Source organism: Artibeus jamaicensis, unplaced genomic scaffold, assembly GCF_021234435.1.
Source record: "Artibeus jamaicensis isolate MK-2021 breed Jamaican fruit bat unplaced genomic scaffold, CSHL_Jam_final scaffold_3151, whole genome shotgun sequence".
NCBI classification, from domain to species: domain Eukaryota; kingdom Metazoa; phylum Chordata; class Mammalia; order Chiroptera; family Phyllostomidae; genus Artibeus; species Artibeus jamaicensis.
The window spans coordinates 2,446,415-2,460,906 of NW_026522037.1; the positions used below are offsets into that span (position 1 = coordinate 2,446,415).

Genomic DNA, 14,492 nt, shown 5'->3' on the forward strand with positions numbered 1-14,492 from the left:
AGGGCCCCCCACAAGCCTTGTCTCCCAGGGTTGGGGTGGGACCAACAGAACTCAGGAGTGAGCGCCAAGCTCCAACCTCACTCAGCTCTGGGAAGAGAGGTAGGTGGCTGGGTTTCCACTCTGTGCAGGCAGCGCCAGCTGGCACGGCTCGGCAGGTCGGTGAATTGTCTCACATCTCATAAACCAAAGGGTGGCGGGTTGGATGGCCAGTCAGCACTCAGGCCTAGGTTTGGGTTTGGGACCTGGGGGCTTCAGTCCCTGATCTGGGCACATAGGAGACACCCCAGCAAATGCTCCTCTGTCACTGCGATGTTTCTCTCCCTCGCCCTCCCTTCTCCTCTAAAATGAAGAAGTGTGTCCTTGGATGAGGATTACAAACAACCAACCAGACAGACAGACAAACTCCCTGAAGGCAGGAAACAGAGCCCTGCGAGCTGGGGAGACTGAGTCGGGAAGAAAAGACCCACCTCCAGACCTGAATGCCATCAGCTTGTCAGTGCTTTTCTTCAACCTAAAGAGACAGCACAGCCCTGGCTGCTATAGCTCAGTGGATTGAGCATGGGCCTGTGAAGCAAAGGGTCGCTGGCTCGATTCCCAGTCAGGGCATGTGCCTGGGTTGCAGGCCAGGTCCCCAGTGGGGGACATAGGAGAGGCAACCACACACTGATGTTTCTCTCCCACTCTTTCTCCTTCCCATCCCCTCTCTCAAAATAAATAAATAAAATATTTTTTAAAAAAGAGAGAGACAGCACAGAGTCCATCGCCAGAGCCCCGCGGGGTCTCCACCAGGAAAGACAAGCGAGAAAAGAGACCGAGAAGAAGATAAGCAAATGCAGAAAAGAAGAGAACACCAGGGAGGGGAAACAGAGTATCTTCAAGGCGGTGAGAAAGAACAGATGTACAAAGTAAGAACAGGGGGCTGTTAATAAAACAGAGAATGCAGGTGGCGTATCACGGAATTCTACAACTGAAACCCACGTAGTTTTACTCACCAATGTCACCCCAATGAAGTCAACGTTTTAAAACAAGAAAAAAAATTGAGAATAGGCTGACAGTGACCAGAGGGGAGGGGTTTATAGGGGGAAAAGGTGAAGGGTTTGCAGGAACAATTATAAAGGACACATGGACAACAAGTAGGGGAGGGAGCTGGGGTGGTAGGGAGGGGAAAAGGCAGAAAACTGTACTTGAACAACAATTTTTTAAAGTAAAAAAAAAAAAGGAAGAAACCTGGCTGGTGTAGCTCAGTGGATTGAGCACAGGCCTGCGAACCAAAAGATCGAGGTTCGATTCCCCGTCAGGGCACCTGCCTGGGTTGCATGCGGGTCAGTTCCCAGCAGAGGCCAGTTCCCAGCAGGGGATGCACCAGAAGCAACCATACACTGATATTTCTCTCCTTCTCTTCTAAAGATAAATAAATAAAATTTTTAAAAGAAATTTATAATGTGAAAGTTACAAAAGAAAAGAATTTTTTTAAAAAGGAAGGGAGGGGGAGGGGTATGGGGGAGGGGGGAAGAGAGAGAGGTGTCCAGAGTACAAGAAACAGTTCCTAGAAACTGAAAAGCTGACATCTAATTAGAAGCTGACCTGCAGGGCTGGAAGGACACGTGGTTGAGGTCATCAGCTAGAAAGCAGGAGAAGCACAGCCAGACAGAGAACAAAAGCCAGCCATTAGTTGGGGAGAGCCTGTAGCTGACAGTACTGGAGAAAACGGCAAAAATTCTGGGAAGGAAATTAGGGAACACTCACAAAACTATCAGTAAGTTCAAAAAGTTTTCAGACGGAAGGCTCTACTTCCAGAACGATCTGGTTTACGGAGCACCCCAACAGAACATCCGCGAAAGAGCCCGGAGCAAGGCAGGGGCACATCAACGTGAAATTTCGTAATGCCGGCAATCAAAGAATAACGACCATCGTAACATCCACGAGGCTTGCTTTGCGCCAAGCAGTGTTCCAGGTATTTACATTCTTATAAACGCTTTAGCCCTCATCTAAACCATAAAAGGTAAGTAAGCGCTATTATTCATTTTACAAAAGAGGAAACCAAAGTACACAGGGTTAGGCAACATGTCTGAGGCCTCCTGGCCCATGAGTGTGGAGCATGGATGTGAATTTCAGAGCCCGTGCTCATAACCGTGCTCATAACCATGACGTAGTTGCAAAAGCTTTCGAGCATTTGGAAAAAGTTAAAAGAAAAGTTCGCATCCAAAGATCAAGAGTCACAATACCAGCAACGCTCCTAAAAAGTTGCACTGGAATTTAAAAGGTAGTGTTGCAATTACTTCAAAACACCAAGGAAGCCCTGGCTGGTGTAGCTCAGTGGATTGAGCGCGGACCTGCGAACCAGACATTCGCGGTTCGATTCCCAGTCAGGGCACATGCCTGGGTTGCAGGCCAGGTCCCAGCAGGGGACACACGAAGGGCAACCGTACATTGATGTTTCTCTCCCTCTCTCCTTCCCTTCCCCTCTAAAGATAAATAAATAAAATCTTTAAAAAAAAAACAGCAAGGAAAAATTATTTCCAAAATTATTTCCAAAATGCCAGTCCAGTGTGATGGTAGAATAAAGGCATTTCGGGCATACTTTCACAGAAAGCCACTGCAGGGTGTGCTCCATCAAAGCAAAAAGTAAAGCGTAAAGCAGGAGGAAGGGAGGCATGGAAATCAGGAAGCGGATCTGAAACAACAGAGGCAAAGGGTCACAGGCCCCAGCACCAGGCAAACCAGACCGGAGCAGGAGGGTGGAAAATTCCAGGAAATAAATCTCCAAGAGAAGAAGGAAGAAGCTCATTCCATAGATTTGACCAAATGAAAAGTGTACCAAGAAATCAGAAGGGAGAAATACTAAAAAAAAAAACAAGCAAATGAAAAGGAAAAAAAAGAGGCAACTACTAACTACAGGAAATAAATAAACTTTATACCTCTTGGCTCCAATGTAAACAACATTCACAAAGCTAAAGCCATAAAAACAAAGCTAGTTTAAACAGTATTTCACCTATATTTAGAGAAGAGAAGAAATACACATGGAGGGTATAATAACATTTACTAAGTGCTTATTGTATTTGATACTATTCTAAATGATTCATCTTCATAACCGTTTAGCCCTCCCAATAATCTCACGAAATAGATACCGTTATTACCCCCATTTCACAGATGAGAAAACCAAGGTACAAACGGCAAATGAAAGAGAGTCATGATTTAGACTCAGTCTGTGCAAAATAGTCACCTTCCATAAAAGTCAGCAGGAAATCCCAAAGCCGGAACAGGACTAGCAGTGGAAGCAGGTTAGTCTTTAGAAATATGGATGAAAAAGCCGAAAGGAAGAGCCAAGGGCGTTTACAAAGAGAGAATCCAAACGGGAAGACACGAGGCAGAAAGCTGTTGGTTTTCCTTAGAACTCTTGCAACGCTACTTAACTTTTCTTTTTCTTTTTTTTTTTTTAATCCCCACTTGAGGACATGCTTATTGATCTTAGAGAGTGGGGAAGGGAGGGGGAGGCAGTGTGAGAGAGAAACATCAGGGACTAAACCCGTAACCCAGCTCGTGCCCTGTTCAAGAATCAAACCCATAGCCCTGGCTGGTGCAGCTCAGTGGATTGAGTGTGGGCCTGCGAACCAGAGAATCATGGTTCGATTCCCAGTCAGGGCACATGTCTGGGTTGTGGGCCAGGTTCCAGCAGGGAACACAGGAGAGGCAACCACACATTGATATTTCACTCCCTCTCTCCTTCCCTTCCCCTCTAAAGATAAATAAATAAAATTTAAAACAAAAGAATCAAACCCATAACCTTTGGGTTTACTGGACGACACTCCACCCCACTGAGCCACACCAGCCAGGGCATGCTACTTGACTTTTTAAATGATGTGTGACTTTCCTTCTAAAGCTTATATTCAGCATAAAACAGAACTGACTGTTTTCCATGGGTAGGTTTTATGGTATACGAAGTACTTCTCGATAAAGCTTACTACCATAAATGAGGAAAAACATTTGAAAACGCACACACCCTCAGATACTACTACACGCTCACCAATGAGAACAGAACTTAGAGCAACTGATGACATCACCCACTGTCCAGGCCTGGGAGCCACGGGGGCGGGGCAGGGAGGGCGCACAACGGCGCCACCACAGGTCAACTCCCCGAGGTACATACTAGAAACGCATCCACAGAAAAGTGTACCTACGTGGCCAGGGAGGCCACCTTCAGAGCTGTTCTCTTTATAGCAAATCCTGCCAACCGCCTCAGTAAGTGTCCCTCCACAGATGGGAGCACAAACACCCACCCAACATCGGGTCAGATGCTGGGCAGCAATAAGAAATCAACCAGTGAGCGAACCTTACAACATTGTGTCAAGCTATAGGATTCCATCTACAGGAAGTTCTCAAACAGGCAAATCTAATGGCAACAGAAATGATGGTGGGAGTAGGCGGTGACCAGGGAGCAAGCCAGGAAGCCCTAGGGGTGCCAGAGAGGTCCTGACCTTGACCTGGCTGGTGGGCACGTGGGTGAGTACGTATTGTGAAAATTCAATGAACCAAACACTCATGATCGAAGCCTTTTTAGAACACAGTTGCTGCTGCTATACACATTCATGCACACGCACACACATGCACACACACAGGAACCCTGGAGTCTAGGATGCCCGTGGACCTCAGCAATGTCTGGACGAAGGTACAGCATTCCTGAGTCCAAAGTCAACGACCACTGCAATGACAATGGTCAATTCTGCTGTCACTTTTGCAGACGGCTGCAACTGTGCCAGGCACCTGCATGCACTCGCTCACTCCAACTTCACAGTCGAATGAATTCAGTGCCACTCGTGGGCCCATTTTACAGAGGAGATCATCGAGGCTTTTAGAGAACCATCACACAGCCAGGAAGTGGAGGGGCCAGGTCTAAACCCCAGCACTCTGCGCTCAGCCTTCAGGCCACCCTGTCTTGTCTGAACACTGCTGGGTGGGACACGGCTGGACACCAACTTCAACTGACTTACAAGAGCCCAGAATGTGCAGGACTGTTAGTGAGCGTGTGTGAAGTGAGTTGGTTTCTGAATTCGGATGGAGGGTCCTTCACTTCCGTGAGCTCAGGAGGGAATCGTGGGTGCAAGCATTGGGGATGCAAAGGTGTGGGGAGCTTTGATGGTTCCCACATCATGGCCTGACCTCCCCCAAAGTCCGAGGCCAGGCCTCTGTGGGCAGTTGGTATGCTAAGGACCCTAGCCTTGGGGACCAATACTGACCGCTGGCCAGGAGTCCCAGCAGCCCCTGGGGACTGCGTTGGCTGGCAGCGACTCCCACCAGGCCTCTCAAAAACTGGGCTGGGACGTAAAGGGCGGGCGTTACCCCGGTGATGGGGCTGGGGCCTGGGTGGAAGACAGGGCCACACGTGACCAGGTGGGAGTCAGATCAGATCAGACTGCAAGTTGGGTCTGGGCCAGAAGCCGAGGGCATGCGCCATGCTGGCCACCTGTAAAGCAAGAACACCCAGTCACCGCCCTCCCCACTGCTCCAAAAGTAGAGCTTTCCAAAACTCCGGGTGTGTTCCCCCTCTGCCCCTCCACATCTCTTAGTGGCCCCGCCCCCACAAAGCCCCACACGCTGGCCCCACGCAGCCTCCCTTTCCCGTCCTGTCACCTCCCCAAAGCCTCCAGGCACCCACTTCTCCCCGTCTACCACCAGCCAGTCTCCAGCCAGCAACCCACACGGAAAATAACTTCAAACTGGGAAAGAAGTTTGAAATAGTACCACGGGGGACCTTCCCCAGGTCTGGCAATTGTGAACTGCTGTCTGGCCCTGCGTGGGACTCGATGTCGTCCAAAGCGCCACCGTCTCCCACTCAGCACGTGAACCGCAGCTCCCGCTTTCTCTCCCCTCAGGCAGTCCCTGAGCAAGCTGCAGACCGCACGCCCTCCCCCAAAACGCTCCAGGGTTCACCCTGCCTGACAGCAAGGACGTTCTCTTACATAAGGGTGATACAGTTATCGACTGCACGAAGCATGATATTGATTAGCTCCTATCAGCTTGTCTACTGTCCACGTTCCAATTTCACCAACTGCCCCGCTGATATCCTTTAGGGCCATTTCTCCCCTGACCCAAGATCCAATCAAGGGCCTTCCACTGCCATTTGCTGCCACATTGTGTGTGTGTGTGTGTGTGTGCGCGCGCGTGTCTGGTAATCAGGAACAATTCCTGGCCTTCCTGCAGTCCTGCATGCCGCTGACATTTTTTTAAGAGCCCAGACTAGTTCTGTAAGACAGTGATCCCCAACCTCTCTGGCACCAGGGACAAGTGCCGTGGAAGATAGTTTTTCCACAGACGGGAGCAGGGCCTGGGGGGCAGGGGAGACTTGCGGTGATTTAAGCGCATCATGTTCAAGCTCACTTCCTGCTGTATGGCCTGGTTCCTAACAGGCCCTGACCGGTAGGCACAGCCCTGGTACCGTAGCCTGGAAGCTGGGGACTCCCTCAACCTGAGTCACTCTCTCCACCTAAAACCCTCCACTGCCTTCTCTCGCCTCACAGCTTGAAATTCCAAGACCTCATTACAGGTCCGAACCTCCTCCCACTCTCCCCATCCCAGCACACCTCCCCGCCAAACCAGCCATTCTCAGGTTCACAGCCCCTCACCGCTGCAGCAAAAAGAGACCCTCAGCCTTCCCTGGCCGCCAAGGCCTGCATCTCCATTTAAAGTGACTTCCCTCCCTAATCCGTGTTTACTAACTGCCCCACACTAGGGCTCGAGCTCCGGCGAGGGCAAAGATTTCTGTCCCTGCTGGATCCCTGGGGCGAAAGCAGCGCGTGGCACGCAGGACGCACTTGGAAATGGTTCACTGAGTAAATGAACAAGTCCGGAGAGAAAGTGCTAAAGACCAGGAGGCTCGGAGAGCCAGGGAGCCCGGGGCGGGGGGGGGGGGGGGGGGGGGGCCGCCTTCCAGATTCCAGAACCTCCCCCAGGCCAGAGAAGGAAGCACCCAGCAAATCTCCCTTATCTCTGGGATCACATCACCGCGCCAGCCAGCACACTGACTAACCTTTTCAAATCCATCCCAGAAGGCTGTGGGGCTGGATTCCACAGATGGAGCTGATAGACTCGGAGAAAGCTGCGGGCCCCCTATTGTCCACGGGCCAGTCCAAAGTGCAAGGCCTCCCACCCTGCTCCTTGGTTCCCACCCCCCTCCACATGTCCCAGCCAGGGGTGTGAGGGCAGGGGGAGTCAATGTCCAAATACAAAATTCTGCTAATAGCTCTTTCACTGCCACTAAGGACCATGTCCCAGCCTCCCAACCCCACAGCAGAGAGGCAAGCCTGTCGGGTAGTTGTCACTTGTCCATTTTAATGTCACCTGTGAACATTTAGGGACCCCAAACACAACCATACTCAAGGTTACGGGAAAGGTAAGAACCACCCCGAATCTCAGTTATTCTTGGTTTCTCCCCTGCTTCTGCAGAGGCCACAGCCAAGTTCTTTGGCCTAGATCCCTGAAGCAGAAGGCAGCTCCTTCCAAGAACCTCGCTCACAAAGGCAGACCCACCTGGAAAAGGTGCCAGCACCCAGGGCAGCCCGGGGCCCTTCACAGAGTGAGCCCTCCCGAGGCAGCTCCCTCCGGCTCCGCGTCTCCTCCCCTCACTAGGACCCCACCTAGGCGGGAGTCCGGAGTGGATTGGAGTCGGAGGTGACAAGGGTAGCCTCTGCCTTGCTGTGGGACTCAGGGCAAATGGCTTAGCCTCTCTGGTCTTCCCAGTGCAAAAATAAACAAAGATGGAGCTGATAAAGCTGGCCTGACCTAAGAGGCTGACAGCCAAGAAGGCAAGGGTGTTGAAAGGGAAAATTTAACACCTGCACCCCATAAAAAAAGGGGGAGGGGAGCTGAGCAGAGGAATTTGTAAACCGGGCCCCACCCAAGCAGTGTGTGTGGGGGGGGGGGAGGGCAGCTCCCCAGCTCAGGGGATTAGCACAGGACTCTGTTCTGAGCCTGGTCGGCCTGGGGTCCGAAGTCTCCACGAGGCCGTTCCACGTGGGGGCGGCAAGCCCCCTATCTTTCCCTTCCAGGGGAGTCCGGCCCCAGGAATGGCTCTGGCCCTTCCCTTCCCGGGCGGCGATTCCTAAGCCGCCTGCTGTTTCCTCCGTGACCTCAGCCGCTGAGCACGCAGAAGTCCGGCAGCGCCGGACGCGGAGGCGCGAGACAGGCCTCTGCGGCCGCCTCCCACTGGTTCCCCGATCCTGCCCGCCTGCCCCAGGTCGCTTCCCCTCTCCCGCCTCAGCCTCCCCATCCACCTAATGGGCGTCGGGCCGCCCCGGTTAGGCCGGGCGCCACTGGAGTAGTGGCTGTTTTCACTGCTTCGGATGAAGGCGCTTGGCCTGTGTCCGCCGCAGCCAGACCCGAGACTCGGAGGCCGCAGCGCCCTCTCTAACCCTGACTTTCGGAAGGCGAGCGAGGGCCCTGCGGGGGGGGGGAGACCCGGCCAGGTTCCCAGGCCTCCGACCCCATGCTACCACCCCAGGCAGGCCCGGAGACCGGATGAGTTCGAACGACACGCAAACAAAAATTATTGCCGCCTCTGTGGGCACACAAAAGGGGACGGCTCCAGCGGCCTTTTGTACCCCAAGGCCGCCCCCAACCCATCCTCCCGGGGGGGGGTCCCTTCCGTTGTCCTCCTCGCGGCCCTCAGGGGCGGAATGCAGCCCCCCACTCTCCAGGGACACTCTCCCCGGCGCTGCGACCTGGTCCTCGCACCCCGCCGGCTGGGATCTCCGCGCTCCTGGCCCCCGCGCCGCCCCTCCCCCGCCCGGCGCCTCACAAAGGTCCTTTGTCCCGCCGTGTCTCGGGACTCCGGTTCCTGAAAAGTTACAGGAGGAAACCCGAAGAGATAGGCAAAAACGGCGAGCGCGACGGAGCGGCAGGGTCAGTGGGGCAGGGCCCAGGCGGCGCAGCGACCGAAGGCGTCCCCTCCAAGACCCCAAGGCCAAGAAGAGCGTCGGGGGCTCCCCAAGAAGTCACAAGCACCCTAGACTACATTTCGGAGTAGGAGAGGTGAATTCTCCAAAAGTCGAAGTGTGGGACGCCGGACACAGAGGGCGGAGGCAGCCGGGAGGAGGGACCCCGTCTGGTGCAGAGGTCCGCCGCAGGTCTTGGAGGGGCCCGCAACTGCCTTCCCACTGCGCCCCACTGGAGCGGCCGCGGCCGCCGGGGCGACCTTCCTCCTCCCCGGCGCCGTCCTCACGGAGCTTGGGCAGCCCCTCTCGGGAAATGGCGAAAGCGGCCGAGCCTTGTCGGCCACCTCCTTCTATGACTAATGACAGAGTCAAGATTTTCCTCCCCGCCGCTCTAGCCTGGCCGGATTCGCTCCCGTAGCGCTTCCTTCCCTCAGCTTTGGGGTGGCAGCGGCCCAGTTTCTGCGTGCCCGCCGCGCGCCTTCCCTCCCGCCGGAGTACTAAGGGTCCCCGGGGCCGGAGTCGCTGCTCTCCTACCAGGGTGTGGGGGTCCCAGGACTGCCGTTCTCCTTCTGGAGAGGTCTCCCGAGGACCGCTGCCCACCCGCCGCAGGCCAAGGTCCCAGGGCTGGGTTTCCCGTCCCCCCGGAACACTCGGGCGCTCACGGCTGGCCGGAGACCCCGCGCGGCAGAAGTGGAAGGCTAGAAACCGAACCCGGGGCCCACAGGCGCCGGCAAGGGCGCTTGCTTGCCAAGAAATAGAGTCGAGCTCTGGGAACAGATGTTTCAAAGGGTGTGGGGCTGGTTTGTGCTTTTCTCGCCCAGATTTTGAAAACTCCAGCCCAGCCTCAGCCGCAGGGATTCGGGAGTTGGGCTCATCCCCGGTGACTCCAATTGCGGCAGAGAAATGCGCCTTGGGAGAACCCCATGCGCCGGAGGAGGCAGCGGAGCCTACCTCCACCCCTACACCGGCGCCTCCCGGATTGCCTCGCCCCAGTTCCAGGGTCTCCCCACCTCGGAAGCTGAAACGGCCCGCAACCCCATGAATCCGCCGGGAGAGAGGATAGTGCCGCACCCCCGTCGCAAACGCCCGAGAACAGGCCCTATAGTACTTCCCTGGCATCCCTCCCCCAGATCCCGGGGGTACAAGCGGGGGCGACCAGGGCGCAGGGGCACTTACCCGGGTGCGGGTGGAGATTGAGGCCCGCCATGTACTTCCCGGGCGGCAGCGGGCCCGGCAAGCCCGAAGCAGGCAGGCGTCCTGTCGTGGCCGCGCCCACGCGATGGCTGTCCATCGCCAAGCCGGACAGCAGCGGCGGCGGGGGGCCGTGCACGGACCGCGGAGGCCCGAAGTCTCGGCCATCCATCCTCCGCGGGAGTGCCACGGCCAGCCCCCGACCCGGCCCGTGGGCCTCGCTCAGCAGAACCTAAAAGTTCGGCCTCGGCGTAGTCCCAGAGTCCTCGGGCGGCGGGGGCTCCACGGCATGCATGGCGGCGGCGGCCAGCGGGGCTTGCGCTCGGCGGCGGGCCCGCGGCCCCGGGCGCACAGGCTGCGGGCGGTGGGGCTCCTCCGGGCGGCCAGGCGGAGCTGCGCGAGGCGGCGCACTCGGCGTCTTGCGAGAGAGAGGAGACGCGCCGCGGAAGAAACAGAAGGGAGAAAAGAAAAAAGGGGAAGAAAAAAAATAAACAAGTTTCAGAAAGTCGTTTTGCCGTTCGGGATTGGGAGCTGCAGGTCTGGTGGCCAGAAATAAAATCGGGAGTAGTCCCTTTTCCATAAAATGCAAAAATCCATACTCCTTCCACTGACGGCTTCAGGCTCCCGGGGCCGCGACTCGGAAAGCGACCGGTGGCGCGCTGTGCCCAGCCCGCCTCTGCCTCGGCGGTTCACCGGGCCTCCCGAGTGTGGGGAAGGCCCTCGGAGGCGCCCGGACCGCGAAAATACAAACCTCCGAAGAGTGTTTGATTCCTGGGCGTCACACGCTCTGGGGTTTCAAACCGTGAAACCTTTCCAAGAGCAGCCCTGTCACTATATGATCAGGAAAGTTTAATATTTAACCTTTGGGGGCCCTCGCCTTCCTTTTTTTAGTTTAGTTTCCCTCAGTTCGTTCTGAGGCGCCGAACTTGTGGATTTTTCGGGAGAGAGGGTGCAAAGCGGGTTTGTATTTTTAAAGGGCTTCGCCGCCCCCCTCGGGGCACTGTGAGTCGCCCAGTCTGAGTCCGAGGACCGGAGACGTGGCATTCTCGCCTGAGGACTGAAAAGAATCCTTCCAAACAAGCTTTGGTTTCATTTTCCAACGCCCTGGCCTGGGAATCCTGCGGCCCAAAGACGTGGCCTGGAGCCGGGGATTTGGGGGGCTTCGGAGGACGGAAGGGGCTCAAGAATCTGGCTCCTACCCTAGCTTCCCCCAACCCCAAAATAACCTACAAAGAAAACCTTCACACCGAGGGGCGCCTCCCCCAGCGCTGGGTAAATCCCTCTGTAGTTCCAGTTTAAAGCTGTTTGTTTAAAAGATTTGTCGGTTGCCGATTCCCTCGGGGGCGGGAGGGGGGTCTTGGAGCCAACCCGGTCCTCGTTCTCTGCCCGCAGCAGCTTGGATTCCTGATTCCGGGAGGCCGGGGCACTCCTAGAGCTGCCGATCACGCCAAAGCCACCGATTCCCGGGTGCCCGCCCAATGCCCCGCGCCGCGAGCTGCTGACCCCTTGGCCACCAGCTCCCACCCCACCCCCCGGCTTTCCTCTCCAGCCTTCCTCCACAACTTTGCTAAAGGTGATCATTTTAACCCTATTTTGGTTACAACCACCCCCTTACTCCCTTCCTCCCTCCCTCACTCTCTCCCATCAGGCTCTGGTTACCAGATCCGCATTTACTTTGGAAAAATCTAAGATCGCCACATCCTAAGATAGATGTCTTAAGGCGATGAGCTTCCCGTGATTTTTAAAAAACGTCCTTGTGTATCTCTCTTTCAAAAGGCAGCACTTCAGGTCATGCCCCACTTTGGGGAAGTCGAGGTGGAGCCCCCAGGACACCCTCGCTCTGGCAGAGAAGCTGGCTCGGCCATCTGCGAGCTCCGCTGCGTTCTCCCTACTTTCTCCCCCTCTTAAATATAGTTAAAATGGCTGAATTCCGGCTTTTAATTAAAAACAGCCCATAATCGAAAACGTCTCGGCGTTCGGGCTCCCCCGCCGCCTACAGGGAACCGAGAAAGAACCGATGCCCCGGGGCCAGGCTGGGCGGGCAGGAGCTGGGCTGCGGGCTCAAGTGAGAGCCGGGGGAAAGAGCGGCTCTCCCTCTCCCCTCCCTGCGCGCCCCCGCCTCACCGGCCCTGGCCCCCGATTCCATTCTCCAGGACAAGAAAGCTGCAGGGATCCCCTCGGCACACCCCGAGGGTGAGGAGGGTGGAGGACCCGCTGAAGAAGTTTGGAGACCGTCGCGCCCGGCCAGAGACGGGCGGGCAACCCGGCGGCGTACCTGGCGCGGCGGGGCTCCGGGCTCCGGACTCTGGCGACGGTGACTCCGGTGGCGGCCCCGGCTCCCGGCGCGGCTACGCGCCCGTGCTGCCCGCCATCCCGCGGTCGCTGCGCCCCTCCGCCACCCGCAGCCTCTTCACACTTTTTGCCCGCCTTTCCTTTTTTTGGTTGAAAACCGCTCCCCGGGCCGAGCTCTCGGCGCGCCAACTCCTCCGCCCTCCCGCGGCCCGGCTCCCGCAGCCCCCGGAAAAGCCAGCTTTCCTCCCGCCGAGCTCCCCGCTTTTTAATAAAATCCAGGTAGCGCCGGTTTAAAGAATCCCAAATCTCCATATACAGCCCGGGATTGGAAAAGGTACATTACACAACCCCCCTTTCAAGTTCCTCTCACTGGATCTAAAAAAAAAAAAAAAAAAAAAAAAAAAAATCCAGCGGGGGGAGGGGCGGCTGGGGGAGGGGAGCACTCTTCGCGGAAGAAACACGCATTGTTCCCCGGGGTCCGCCTCTCCCCCCCCCAGGCCGGCCCCCGGCCGCCACCCATTGGCCGCGCGCGCCGCCAGTCACGCGCATGTAAACACCTTGGCCCTCAGCCATTCCTATAAAACCAATTACGGACCAAAGGGCTCCAGCAGTTTCCAGGCTCCCCTCGGCGGGGCTGAATGATCAAAACTGGTGGTGAGAATTTTTCCGAGCCGTTTCTAGGCAGCCCTCCCCCTCCACCAACTCGGACACCCCCCCTTTCTCCTCCTCCTCCTGCCTTTTCCTCCCCCCTCCCCCAGCGTCTGGGCTTAGTGATCAAAATAGAGGAAGATGGTTGTCGCCGCAATCCTGAGCTTTGCAAGGCGCGGTTTAATGGGCCGCCTGTCAGCTTCCTGCTCGCAGAAGGAGGTGACAAGCCGAGTGAGCCGGGAAGGGCCTGGGGCTCGGCCGGCTGCACCCCGCGCCTGGGCCCCGGCCCCCCACCTCCCCTGGGGCGCGCCTTCTAGAACGCGCGTTGGCGACGCCAAAACGGACTAGAGCTGCCTTTCCCTCCCCCCCCCTTTTAAAACAAAGCAGCGATTCATTCCCTGTCCCCCAGCAGCGCGGTTGGGTAGGATGGGCTGGCGAGAAGGCCGTTTTCCTAGCCCAGGCCTGCGGGTCCCTCCCTGAAATGCGGTGTCAGATGGTTACTGATTAATATTTTGGAGAGGCCGCGGCGGCCGGCAGCGGGTGAGTCTCTAATCTTCTAAAAGGGGTTCCTATAGAAACGCGAGCCGGGGCGCGCTGCCCCCAAGGCCCCAGCTAGGGCTGCGGCTCTTTGCACCGCGCGCCCCTCCCCAAAGTCTCTCGGCGTGGGCACTCCCCACCCCTTCCCTTCCCCCCCACAAAAAAAAATCAGAGCAGAAAAAAGGATTGGATCGGCTGAGTGCGAACTAACTCCCTCTCGATTCTGACATTTCAGCCTATTAGCATTTCTCCACGGGGCTTTCTGAAACCTATTAAAGTGTAATATTAAAAACCTCTTGGCTGGGGGCCTCTCTAGCCTTCCATCCGCCGCGCCCCCTCCAGGGAGGGCGAGACCGGGGGAAAAAAAAACTGTTGAGCTCAGAGACTGCAGCAGCCAAGCCCAAAAAGTGCTTGGCTGGCCGCGGTGGCCGGAGGGGGAGGGGAGACTCAATCCCCCAGACTTTGTACTTTTATTTTGCGCTTTCAGCAAAATTCTCTCGGGGTTGAGTCGCCGGGAGCTGCCCGCGGCAACCTACTTGGCTGCGGGCGCTAGGGGAGAGGACGCGGTCCTAGGGGCCGCCCTGGGGGCCCCGCACCCTCTCCGCAGCTTGACAGGCTGGGCATTACGTACCCTGAAAAGGAAGCTTGGAAGGGCAGAAATCCTTGCCGATCCTGCCTCGGAGAGCCACCGTGGTGATTGGATTTTAATTAAAACAAGAGGAGCCCGCTCTTTAGCCCCCGCGCTGCGGACTCAGCGTTTTCACACAGCTAGCTTCATTTTTTAAAATCTATTTTTAAGGCAACTTTCCTGGAGGGGGTAAAATAAGCTAGTTAGCGCCCGTTTGTTCTATTTTCTTTAAACCATTTTTAGCAAAAAAAAAAAAAAAAAGAGGGGTT

At 56.3% G+C, this 14,492-nt stretch overlaps 1 protein-coding gene and 1 long non-coding RNA gene across 7 annotated transcripts in view; one reads left to right on the forward strand and one right to left on the reverse strand.

Moving 5' to 3' along the window:
* Positions 1 to 12,769, reverse strand: part of TNRC18 (trinucleotide repeat containing 18) — a 75,304-nt gene extending 62,535 nt beyond the window's left edge. For 3 of the 6 annotated variants that reach the window (XM_053656970.1, XM_053656971.1, XM_053656966.1), the window contains exons 1-2: positions 12,394 to 12,769; positions 10,104 to 10,536 (exon numbers count right to left, since the gene is read on the reverse strand). In XM_053656970.1, the coding sequence (XP_053512945.1) occupies positions 10,104 to 10,290 (187 nt within the window). In that variant the 5' untranslated portion in view covers positions 10,291 to 10,536; positions 12,394 to 12,769. The other 3 variants (XM_053656968.1, XM_053656967.1, XM_053656969.1) reach the window with 3 other exon arrangements.
* On the forward strand, positions 11,043 to 12,176 carry LOC119041516 (uncharacterized). The gene is made up of 3 exons (XR_005081058.2): positions 11,043 to 11,390; positions 11,511 to 11,691; positions 11,895 to 12,176. It is a non-coding gene; the product is annotated as an uncharacterized LOC119041516 (long non-coding RNA).
* Positions 12,770 to 14,492: the final 1,723 nt, after the last annotated feature.